The 12,438-nt window shown below is 57.9% G+C and overlaps 1 protein-coding gene across 2 annotated transcripts in view; it reads left to right on the forward strand.

Annotated features, from left to right (window-relative positions):
- ZDHHC7 (zinc finger DHHC-type containing 7) overlaps positions 1–12,228 on the forward strand; it is a 31,631-nt gene extending 19,403 nt beyond the window's left edge. For both annotated transcript variants that reach the window (XM_003126823.6, XM_013998148.2), the window contains 5 exons: positions 8,131–8,255; positions 8,446–8,542; positions 8,896–8,977; positions 9,869–9,999; positions 10,489–12,228. In XM_003126823.6, coding sequence (XP_003126871.1) covers positions 8,131–8,255; positions 8,446–8,542; positions 8,896–8,977; positions 9,869–9,999; positions 10,489–10,665 — 612 coding nt within the window. In that variant the 3' untranslated portion in view covers positions 10,666–12,228. The remainder of the gene's footprint in view (positions 1–8,130; positions 8,256–8,445; positions 8,543–8,895; positions 8,978–9,868; positions 10,000–10,488) is intronic.

The raw sequence follows: 12,438 nt of genomic DNA on the forward strand, positions 1-12,438 counted from the left end.
TTCCAGGCTGGCCCAGAGCCCGAGGGATGTGCTGCTTGGTGGGCAGGGCAGGCTGCAGGCCCGGGAGAGGGTCCCGCCGTCCGTGGAGGTGCGCCCCAGGTGTGCCCGGCCAGGCATCGGTGGTCCGTGTGGGGCTTCATTTGAAAAGGGTCTTCTCACAGCATTAAGAGTGGTTTTAGGAGCTCCTGTCTTGGCTCCTGATGTGTGAAGTCTGCTGGGTGCGTGGTTGTTGGTTGGCTTGCTCTAAATAGGTACCGAGAAGTTACGAATAAGATCAGGACTCTGCGAATACACTTGCTGGTAGGAACCGGTTCACCAAACGTGGTTGGCACGTTGATGGCCTTGTGTCCGAGCGCCTCTGTCCCGGGCTGTGCCAGCATCGTGCCCCCATCACCTTGTTTGCTTCGCAGAGGTTTTGGGCCTCAGGCCGCGGACAGCAGGGAGAAGCACTTAGGGGCCATGCTCAGAAGCGGAGTCTGCCCTTGGGTTTGCGGCTTCATCTGACTGTCGGCTGTTTGACTGTAACCCAGTCGGACGCCCCCGCGGGAACTGTCCAGGGCCTTCTTCTCTTTTTCTTTTATGAAGCAGCGCCTCCCTCTGGACTGCAGCGGGGCGGGTGGGGTGGGGGACGACAGTGCCTGTCAGGAGAGACGAGGAGCCCGGCTGGAGGTCCTCCCGCCCCCAGTCCCACCGGGCACGCTGGCAGCCAGGGACCATGGGTGGATGTGCACTTGTCACCAAACACCTGCACAGGACAGACCCAGCCTGGTTTTCAGTGTGCAGGAGGACGGCCGCCACCACCAGGGCTCTGCCTGCTCGAGCCTCTGAGCAGCCTTCGTCGCTCTGGTCCGCATCCCAGTAAGTGCCACTCTCTGAGGCCTGGGGCCCTGACGGTGTGGTGCTGCGGTGGCAGCAAGAGAGCGGACAGAGGCGCACGGGGTCAGGCCTCCAGAGGGAGAAGAGGAAGAGGAAGCTGGGGGTGCTCGGGCCCTGCCCCTGCTCCCATGGGCATATTCACGGCCAGTCGGAGGGGAAGCTTTAGGGGAGGGGGTGCCGAGGTGGAGGAGGCTGTGAGGTCCCACATATTCACACACAGCCAGGATCACCCTTTCACAGTGGTTTTAGTATGTTCTCATCACCATGACTTTGGGCGTAATCGCCTGTGCCCCGTAACTGTCCCTGCCCCGTCCCCCCGGGTCCCCCAGCGTCACCTGGTGCTCTGCTCTCTGTCTCTGTGGCTTTGCCTGTTCTGGATGGTGCCTCTCAGGGGAATCCTACGACGTGTGGCCTGTCTGGCTCTTTGACTCGGCGCTGGTTTCCAGGGCTTGACCGGTGAGCGCCTGCTTCCTTGGCATGGCTGAAGGGCGTTCTGCTGTGTGGATGCAGCGCATTTGTTCATGGCATCACCTGTTCACAGCCCCTTGGGTGGTATCCACTTTTTGGCTGTTAAGGATAATTCTGCCATGAACACTTGTGGACGAGTTTTTGTGTGGACCTGGAAGTGGCATCACAGCGTCATGTATTAACCCCACACTTTAACGTGTCCACGGCGGCTGCCATGCATGAGGGTGCCAGCTTCTCCATGTCCTCTTTTTTTTTAAATTTTATTGAAGAGAAGTTGCTTGACAGTGTGTTAATTTCTGCCGTACAGCAAAGCGATTCGGCTACACATGCACCCGTCTCCATTCCAACGGGAGTCAGCACAGAGGGCGCCGGGTCCCTGTGGACCGTCCCTTCCATGTACAGTGGCACCTGGGCCAGTCCCAACCCTGAATCCATCCCTCCCCCACCTCTCCCCTTTGGTGACGTTGTTTGTTTTCAAAGACTGTGAGTCTTTCTGTTTTTCTTTCAAATGACACTTGATGTGGAGTTCCCGTTGTGGCTCAGTGGGTTAAGAACTTGATTAGTGTCCATGAGGATGCGGGTTCAGTCCCTGGCCTTGCTCAGTGAATTAAGGAGCTGGTGTTTCTGCAAGCTGCAGTGTAGGTCCCAGATGCAGCTTGGATCCGGTATGGCTGTGGTCTAGGCCGGCAGCTGTGGCTTCATTTCACCCCTAGCCCAGGAACTTCCACATGCTGAAAGTGTAACCCTAAAACGAAAAAAAAAAAAAAAATTGCCTTTTAAAAAAAACACAGGAGCTCCCGTCGTGGCTCAGTGGAAACAAATCTGACCAGCATTCACAAGGACGAGGTTCGATCCCTGGCCTTGCTCAGTGGGCGAAGGAACTGGTGTTGCTGTGAACTGTGGTATAGGCTGGTGGCTCCAGCTCTGATTGGACCCCTAGCCTGGGAACCTCCATATGCCATGGATGAGGCCCTAAAAAGACAAAAGAAAACAAACAAATAACTAACTAAAATAGCAGAGATCCTTCTGTGTGTCTATTTTGCACTTTTCGCTTTGCCCCCCCCCTCAGCATGCAGAAATTCCTGGGCTAGGGATCAAACCCAAGCTACTGTGGTGACACCACCAAACAAATCCTTCACTGCTAGGCCACCAGGGAACTCCGTATTTGTTTTGTAAATAAGTTCATTTGGATCTTTTTGTTTGTTTAGTTTTGCTTTTTAGGGCTGCCCCAAGGCATATGGAGATTCCCAGGCTAGGGGTTGAATCTGAGCCACAGCTGCCGGCCTAGACCACAGCCACAGCAACTTGGAATCTGAACTGCGTCTGCGACCTACACCATAGCTCGCGGCCACGCCGGATCCTTAACCCACTGGGCGAGGCCAGGGATCGAGCCTGTGTCCTCACGGATGCTAGTCGGGTTCGTTTCCGCTGAGCCACGACGGGAAGGCCTGGATCATCTAAGAGTCCAACTATGAATGTATGATATTTGTCCTTCTTTGACTTAGTTAGCATGAGACTCTCTGGTTGCATCCGTGTTGCTGCAGATGGCACCACTTCGTTCTTCTTTGCGGCCGAGCAGTAGCACGTGTGCACACGCACCGCATCTTCTTGCAGCTTCTTGCTCTCTTCCTCTGTCGGTGGGCATTTAGGTTGCTTCCGTGTCGGCTGTTGTGACTAGTGCTGCAGTGAACAGAGGGGTGCGTGCATCTTTGTGAACTAGCGTTTTCTCTGGATCAATGCCCAGGCGTGGGTTGCTGGATCGTGCGGTAGCTTTGCATTTAGTTTTCTGAGGACCCTGCATACTGAGCAGGAAGGGGGACGCGGCCCATGACACTGGATGGATCAGAGAGCAGGTCTACCACTGGAGCATGCCTTTGTGTGAGGCCACCCGCTGCCCTGCACCCTGAGCCTGCTGTCCTCTGGCCCCAGCCCTGTTCATAAGCACTGGCCTTGCAGCAGACGTGTGCCACGTGCCCAAGTGGGCTTTGCAGACGCAAGACTGAACAGGAGGCCGCAAGCAGGAGTCACGACCTGCGGGCCTGACAGCTCTCGTTCAGTCCAGACCAGACCCTGGGTTGGCAGAGGTGTTCCAGAGGCAGAGGGCTTTCCGGGTGCGCACAGGTGGGCCCCCGACCCGCTGGCCACGCAGCTGATACTTCCGCCTGTCCCCTTTCTTCCATCCCCAGGGTACTCGGAGGTAAATCTCAGACGTGGTAAAACCGTAAGTGTGTGTGTACGTCTCCGCACAGGGCTCGTCAGGAAATCATGGCCGCAGCACCAAGAGCCGCGCGGAGCCGTCCAAGAACTCCTCCGGGTCTTGGTCCTTTGCTGCTCGTTTCTGTTGACTCGGGGCCCAGTAAGATCCTTCGTCGGTGTCTGGCTGACATGGCCCCCTCTTTGCCGTCCGTGGGATTTTTTTACGCTGGAGAAACGCGGTCCTTTGTTTTGGGGCTTTCCTCCCACGCTGGAGTCCTGGCCGTGACTTGACATGCTCCCTGTCCCGGGGGTGTCCACGCGTTAGGAGGGAGACCTTGGGGAGGCCCCAGGCTGAGGTCCCGGAGGCCCAGACTGCGAGGTCTGGGGAGACAGCAAGAGCACGTGCTGTGCCCTGCGCTGCCGCCCTGGACTGGGCCGTGGTTGGGCTGCTCCTCCGGGCGGCGTCTGGCTTCCTGCTCTGCGGGGACCAGGGGTGGGTGAGCGCGGCTGTGAGCAGTCGGGCGCTAGAAGGGGCGGCGATGAGAACGCCAACAGCAGGACTTTGTGCAGAAGGGGAGCAGTGGGCCGTGGGAAGCCGAGCTGGGGCCGCGATGCAACGGGCAGGACGCGTTCCAGAAGAAAACCCCTGAAAATGGCTCCGTGCACCCCGACTTGCGGACCGCGCCTCAGCGGGGCGGGAGGTGGGCGCAGGGAAGAGCAGCCGGCGCCCCCTCCAGCCGTGACCCGCGAGCCCTCCGCTCTGCGTCCGTGTGGGCCACCGGCTTCAGGCTCTGGGCGAGTCAGCGGGCAGCCCCCCGGAGGGCCAGGCATGGCCTTCCCGCTTCGTAGTCGTCGGGTGTCTGCTGCGTGTCCCCCTTGGCCACGCACGTCCTCGCGCTGAGCAGTCACAGGCCGGCTCTTGAACGGGTGGCTGGGTGGGCTGTCGGGCTCCCCGGAAGGGGTCCGTCACCTGCTCTGCTGTGGAAAAGCACGTGTGTGTCCATCAGAACTAAGGGGTGGGGGGGTTAACCCGGTCCCCTTCTTCTCATGGAACGTGGGACCCAGACTCTCCAGGAGCGGATGTACCACGTTGCAGGAGGCCATACCGTCGTAACAGCAACACACGGCTGGGGTCCCGGCCTGAGAGGAAACCGGAACGACCCCAGGGGGTGTTGGGGGTGTTGTGCAAATTGAGCGAACTGTGGTACCTGACGCTCTTCCGTAGGTTTCAAACCCAGCATTCGTTTTTTTTTTTTTTTTTTTTTTTGTCTTTTGTCTTTTTTGTTGTTGTTGTTGTTGTTATTGTTGCTATTTCTTGGGCCGCTCCCACGGCATATGGAGGTTCCCAGGCTAGGGGTTGAATTGGAGCTGTAGCCACCGGCCTACGCCAGAGCCACAGCAACGCGGGATCCGAGCCGCGTCTGCAACCTACACCACAGCTCACGGCAACGCCGGATCGTTAACCCACTGAGCAAGGGCAGGGACCGAACCCGCAACCTCATGGTTCCTAGTCGGATTCGTTAACCACTGTGCCACGACGGGAACTCCAGCATTCGTTTTTTTAATGTAGTTGATTTACAGCGTTGCGCCATTTTCTGCTGCGCAGCAAAGTGACCTCGTGACACACACACACACTTTTCCACGTTGTCTTTCATCATGGTCTCTCCCAGCAGACTGGATAGTTGCCTGTGCTCTACAGCAGGACCTCATTGCCTTCCATTCTAAATGTCGCAGTTGGCACCTGCTAACCCAAACACCCAGTCCATCCCACTCCCTCCTGCGTCTCCCTTGGCAGTGACAAGTCTGTTCTGTTTTGTTTTTTTTTTTTTTTGGCTGCCCTGGGGCATGTGACATTGCCAGGCCAGAGATCAGATCCAAGCCACCGTTGTGACCTACACCCCATCTGTGACAACACAGCATGCTTTAACCCACTGTGCCTGGCCGGGGATTGAACCTGCGTCCTGGTGCTACAGAGATGCGGTCAGTTCCATTACGCCGCAGCAGGAACTCCTGTTTCTGTTCTGTAGATAGGCTCATTTGTGCCATATTTTAGACTCCTCACGTTAGTAATATCATATGGTGTTTGTCTATCTCTGACTCCTCTTCGTATAATTTCTGGTTGCATCCATGTTGCTGCGAATGACGTTATTTTATTCTTTTTATGGCTGAATGGTATTCCATCGTGTACATGTTACTGCAGCATCTTTACCCAGTCTTCTGTTGAGGGACCTTGAGGCGGCCTCCATGTCTTGGCCGTTGTGAATCGTGCTGCTGTGAACATAGGGGTGCGTGGATCTTTTTGAATTAGGTTTGTCTGGATATGTGCCCAGGAGTGGGATTGCTGGATCATATGGTAGTTCTGTGTATAGTTTTCTGAGGAACCTCCGTACTGTTCTCCACAGTGGCTGCACCAGTTTACATTCCTACCAACAGTGTAGGAGGGTCCCCTTTTCTCCACACCCCTTCCAGCGTTTGTTATTTGTGGACTTATTAATTATAGCTGTTCTGACTGCTGTGAGGTAGTAAGTACCTCGTTGTAGTTTTGATTTGCGTTTCTCTGATCATTAGTGATGTTGAGCATCTTTTCATGTGCCTACTGGCCGTCTCTGCGTCTTTGGAGAAATGTCTGTTTAGGTCTTTTGCCCATTTTTCTTTTTGTTTGTTTGTTTAGGGCCACAGGTGTGGCATATGGAAGTTCCCAGGCTAGGGGTCAAATCAGAGCTGCAGTTGCTGGCCTACAGCACAGCCACAGCAACGCTGGATCCTTAACCCACTGAGTGAGGGCAGCGATCAAATTGTGTCTTTATGGATACTAGTCAGGTTCATTTCCACTGAGCCACAGTGGGAACTCCCTTCTGCCCTTTTTTCCTCTTTTTCTTTTTTTGGTCTTTTTTAAGTCCGCACCTGTGACATATGGAGGTTCCCAGGCTAGGGGTCAAATCGGAGCCGTAGCTGCCAGCCTACGCCAGAGCCACAGCCATGCCAGACCTGAGCCACATCTGCAACCTACACCACAGCTCACGGCAATGCTGGATCCTTAACCCACTGAGCAAGGCCAGGGATCGAACCCACATCCTCATGGTTCCTGGTCAGATTTTGTTTCTCCTGTGCTGCAGTGGGACTCCATCCTGCCCTTTTTTGGATGGGGTGTTTGTGGTTGAGTTGTCTGAATTGTTTGTACTGTGGAGAGTAAGCCCTTGTGGGTTGCATTGTTTGCCACTATTTTCTCCTGTTCCAGAGGTTGTCTTTTTGGTTTTTCTTATGGTTTCCTCTGCTGTGCAAAAAAGTTTTTAAGTTTGATTAGGTCCCATTTGTTTACAAAAACAAGCATTTACACTGTCAACTTTTTCACCTTCTAGACTGAGGAGACAGTCAGAGTGTTAGGAAATGCTGGGGCTGACCCCCAACAGCTTCCCCGCACGTCCCGCTCCCTGGGGACAGGGGTCCTCGGTGGTCCTGGGTCTCCCGCGCCTGCTGAGCCTTTCCTGGGCTGGGCATGGCTCTCGCCCTGCCCTTCTGCTTCCTGTCCTCCTGCTGGCCTTGTCGCCGCTCCCCTGCCCTGCTCTTCCCGCTGGGGCTTGTTCTCCAGAAACATGTGTCTCTGCGAAGGACCGGCTCCGTGGGCTCCAACGGGGGTGTGCAGACCTCAAGATGTGGGCTCTGGTCAGGCCGCTACCCAGTCCACACCAGGGCGCCTGGCCTGATCTTCCACACGTGTTTCGTTACCCGTCTCCGCCGCCGCCAGAGCACACATCCTCACTGTGACAGCCCGTGGGTCTCTTGCCTCCCGCCGTTGGTTCCGTTCCCCGGACTCCGGGTCCCCCGGGTGAGGTCTGGTGCAGACGCACTGCCCCCCCTCTCTGGGGCCACACGTCCCAGACTGTAGGGGGCCCTTCCTGATGGGGTTGGCACAGACAGACAGGCAACTTTGCAGACAGGGGAACACGTCGCTTTAGAGGTGGCTGTGCTCAGCCTTCCCCTGCAGCAGCTCACGGGGACCCGGGCACCTCAGCAGGGAACGCGGGCCCTGTCGTGTCCCTGGGGACGGTCTGCTGACTTTGAGATGGAGTGGCCGAGCAGACGCCTTGCTTCTGGTGTGTCCTGCGCGAAGATAGAAAAAACCCAGGGGATGTGCCAGTTTGCGAAGGATAAGGTGCTGTTATTTTTCTTGGAAAATAAAACTTCTGTTCCTGCCAGAGTAATAAACTTGAAACAACAGTTTTAGCATTCTAAATTATCTTTTGATAAATAAAACCCAAGACTAGTTCCTGCATGACTGAATGGTCGTTTTTTTTTCTTTTGAGGGCCACACCCGTGACTTAAGGAAGTTCCCAGGCTAGGGGTCTAATTGGATATACAGCTGCCGGCCGACACCACAGCCACAGCCACACCAGATCCAAGCCACAGCTGCAGCCGACACCACAGCTCATAGCAGTGCCAGATCCTTAACCCACTGAGCAGGGCCAGGGATCGAACCCACATCCTCACGGACACTTGTCGGGTTTGTTACCACCGAGCCACGACAAGAACTCCGATTTTTTTTTTAAGCTTGCTCCTTCCCAGCTAAAACACATTCTTATTAAACTGTAGGGGGCGGTACCCAAAGGAAACGCCACAAAGGAATTCATGGAGAGCTTGCAGCTGAAGCCTGGAGAGGTGATCTACAAGTGCCCCAAGTGCTGCTGCATCAAGCCCGAGCGTGCCCACCACTGCAGGTACTCGCCTTCCCTGGGCGCCCCGCACTGCGGGCACCCCGGCCTTCCCAGGGCAGCCCCACACTGCGGGTACCCCCTCCTCAGGCCGGATGCCGCCTCGGCGGCTTCTTACCTGTGCCGTGTTGGTGAGGTGGCGTTTCTGCAGAGCGTGGAGGACTGAAAGTCTAACTTCGCCCTTTTCCCTTTGCAGTATTTGCAAAAGATGCATTCGGAAAATGGATCATCACTGCCCCTGGGTGAACAACTGCGTGGGGGAGAAGAATCAGAGGTTTTTTGTGCTCTTCACTGTGAGTGAAAATATTTGCGTAGTGACTTACCCTGAGTTTTGAGTTCTACCTACAGTGTTGCCTGGAGCGGTGAGTTTCTTCTGCAGTCAGAGCTGCTCCCGGCCTCCGCTCTGGGATTCGCGTTGTAACGGCGCCGTCTCGGGTGGGCGGCGGGTGGCCGGTGATGCTCTGGGTGTTCCTGGGGTTCATTCTCTCCCAGATCCCTTGAACCACAAGGTCCAAGGAGTGTTAGAACGTGTGTCCCCCCCCCCGGCCCCTGGGACTCTGGGGAGGCAGGCGTTCCTCGCTCGAGCGCACGGACTCGTGGATGGGGCGGGCGGCCCTCGGCGCGGCTCACACGCGTCTCCCCGCAGATGTACATCGCTCTGGCCTCGGTGCACGCGCTCGTCCTCTGCGGGCTCCAGTTCATCTCCTGTGTCCGAGGGCAGTGGACTGGTAAGCGGCAGGCGGACGGGGGAGCCGAGGGCGCGGGCGGGTGCTCCCTGTTACTCCAGGAGTTAAGTGACGTTTTCAACAAGAGAATGTGGGTCACTTGCCACACGGCCGTCACGCTGGGGCAGTGGCACCCCGTACGCACTGTTGGTCTCCCTTAGTTAATAGTTTCTGGGGGGAGTTCCCGTCGTGGCGCAGTGGTTAACGAATCCGACTAGGAACCATGAGGTTGCGGGTTCGGTCCCTGCCCTTGCTCAGTGGGTTAACGATCCGGCGTTGCCGTGAGCTGTGGTGTAGGTTGCAGATGCGGCTTGGATCCAACGTTGCTGTGGCTCTGGCGTAGGCCGGTGGCTACAGCTCCAATTCAACCCCTAGCCTGGGAACCTCCATATGCCGCAGGAGCGGCCCAAAGAAATAGCAAAAAAAGACAAAAAAAAAAAGTTTCCAGGGAGTTTCTTTATATTTTGCAGATTTTTGAGACGGGGTGAAAATTCCTGTTGTGCCCACCAAACCTGGTGTGTGTTTTCTGGGTGCCTCGCTCGGCGTGGCGCAGCTCTGTCTTCTAGGCGTGACAGGTGGGCCCGAGCTGTCCAGCCCCGTGTGAGAACGGCCCACAAGCGTGGGGACGTGTGACTCATCTGTCTGGCTTTCAGCTGCATTTTAATAAGCAGTTTAACACACAGATGGAGTCTTAATAGGGGGTCTGTGGTCCTACAGAAGCGCTTGCACCCACAGACCAGGGAGGGCGTGACCTCCCCTCCTCAAGGGCTGCCTTCTGCCTCTTGCATAGCAGCGCCCGTGCCTGTTTGCCAGACTAGCCTGTGCCCCTGCGGAGCCCGGCCGGGTGCGCCGTGGCCTGCGGCGCCGCTCACCAGCCACCTTCCTTGTGTGCAGAGTGCAGTGGTTTCTCGCCGCCAGTGACGGTGATCCTGCTCATCTTCCTGTGCCTTGAGGGGCTCCTGTTTTTCACGTTCACCGCCGTCATGTTCGGCACCCAGATCCACTCCATATGCAACGACGAGACGGTACGCGCCCTCCCTGCGCGTGCTTCGTGTGTGCTGAGCGCGCCCGTCGCCTGCTGGGGACAGACGGCGGGTGCCTGTGTGTTTGGTCGGGTGGCCCCGGGAGCTGCGACAGCGTCACCAGCGTGTTCCCCTTGGTGCCTGTTTCCGGGGTCCCTTTGATTTGCGACTCGGCAGGGCCCGGCAGGCGGAGCGGGCAGGCTTCTAGGAGACCCCACGCCCCTGCTGCCTTTCAGCTGTAGACCCAGGGCCCGGGCCCGGAGGACCAGCTCCCACTGTGCCACTGGCTGCCTGCGCTGTCCATCCGGCTGCTGCCACTGCCCGGCTGTGCTTGGGTGGCCGCAGGGCTGGGGCCAGGAGGAGCCCCGCATCCCCCATCCCTCGTCCCGGGTGCGGCGCAGAGCTGGCGTCGGTGGTGCGTCCCGTCCAGCCCTGCCGGGGCCGCGTCTGCCGAGGCCGTGCCGGTGTCCACCTGCCTTTCTTTCCCTCCAGGAGATCGAGAGGCTCAAGAGTGAGAAGCCCACCTGGGAGCGGAGGCTGCGGTGGGAGGGGATGAAGTCTGTCTTTGGGGGGCCCCCTTCGCTGCTCTGGATGAACCCCTTCGTTGGCTTCCGACTGCGGCGCCTGCAGACGAGACCCAGGAAAGGGGGCCCCGAGTTCTCGGTGTGAGGCTCCCTCGGCGTGCGGACCTTTTTAAGGACTTTATTTGGGGTCAGAAGGTATCACCCGCTCGTCTGTGGCCAGTAGGGCGAATGGAACCTCCACTTGCCGCAGAGGTTACACGGTCACGGGTGGCAGGTTGGCCACACCAGTAAGTGGTGGCGCTCTGATCACTGTCACTGTCAAGCAGCGAAAGGGTGTGGCCACACGAAGAAGCCAAATGTCCTCCTCCTCCTGCACAGTTAGGAGTTTTGTGGACACACTCTGCCTTTTCTGAGAAGGCGTGTGGGATGTCACACGGGTAAAATCCTGTGTGCCGAGCAGCTTTTCTCACTCATGAAGAAAACAAGTCAATCCAGTGAACCAGAATTCGGCGGCCGGGGGTTTCAGGGAGCCCCGTTGCCCCAGGACTCACGAGTGACCCCCTCGGGCAAGAAGGGGCTTTGACGCAGGAGCACCGTGGGCCACCCCGGCCCCACACTTTGCACTGAGCAGTGGGGGCTCCAGCCTCGCCCCCCGGGGCCGTCCCTGGCCCCTCAGCGGGTCTGTGCGGGTCTGTGTGCGCGTGCACGCGTGGTTTCAAGGGGGCCGTGTCGTTGGGCGACGTGACCTGGAATGGCCGTTTCAGGGAAGGGGGAGGCTGTGCGGTCTCCTCCCGGGGGCGTCTTTGAATGTATTGCGTAGGAGAGGGGGTCTCGATCCAAAGAACAGTGGCTCCCGCCTGGTCCCCTGCTGCCCTCTCGTATTCTTTTCATGTACAGACCTCGGGGCTTGGGAGCTGCCTGTGCTGTTCCAGCCACGTTAGCCTCTGCGGGAGAAGCGGGCGTCTGCAGCGGCCCGGTAGCCTGGAGCAGACGCGGCTGGAGGCCCCCGAGGAGGCGGGAGGGCTGCAGAGCAGGAGCCCCTGGGCCCGGGTGCCTCCTTTGCAGGCAGTATTCAGGGTGGTGACCTCTGGACTTTTTATTTTTACCTTCTTGGGGCCTCTTTTATGTTGTTTCTCTTCCCCCGTCCCAAGCGATCAAATAGGACCCTTGGTGCAGAGCTTAAGTGACGCCAGAAAGCAAACAGCGCCCCTCCGTGGGGACTCGCCTTAAACCTGCCTGGTTTGTGCGTGTTTTGCGGGCCTCGTGAGGAAGCCGCCTGTGACGAGGTCTGGGGGCCCCACGCCTGCCTCCCTGTCTCCACGCCTTTCCGCTCGTGCGTGAGCCGTAGCTGTGCTTTTGTTCGAATTCCCCTGTCCCATCCTGGCCAGGGCTCCTGCCCCTGCGGGCGCGGAGGGGCCCACGTCCTCCTGGGGGCCTGAGTGGCAGGCGGAGGCCAGAGGCCAGCGGGAGGAGTGCCCGAGGTCCTTCTGCGGGTCCGCGTGCACGTCCGTCGTCCGGCTGCCGTGTACGGGGCTTCAGCGCGAGGCTTTGGCGTGTGTATCCAGGTTTCCAGTAAGAGACGTTACCCAGGTGGTTGACTCCCTGACACGCGGCAGGTGTCTGCCCGTCGAGTATACTTGACTTTTCCGCCTCTTCTTTGGACGTACCTTTTGTATGAAATAAAGTCACGAGTTGACGTCCTCCCGCAGTGTGTTGAGTGGCACAGTTCTTGATGGGTTCCTGGCACGTGCTCCGCGCTTGGCTCTGCCTCAGCTCAGGGACACGAGCGCCTGGGCCCCCGCGGTCGCCTGGCTGCTTCCAGAGTCCCTCTCACGCTGGGACACGTGACGGCCCTGAGGGCCGCTCTCAGGGTGAGGGCACGTGTAACGTCTGGCTCCAGCCGACACACGTCCTCACT

This window comes from Sus scrofa, chromosome 6 (assembly GCF_000003025.6).
Source record: "Sus scrofa isolate TJ Tabasco breed Duroc chromosome 6, Sscrofa11.1, whole genome shotgun sequence".
Lineage (NCBI taxonomy): Eukaryota > Metazoa > Chordata > Mammalia > Artiodactyla > Suidae > Sus > Sus scrofa.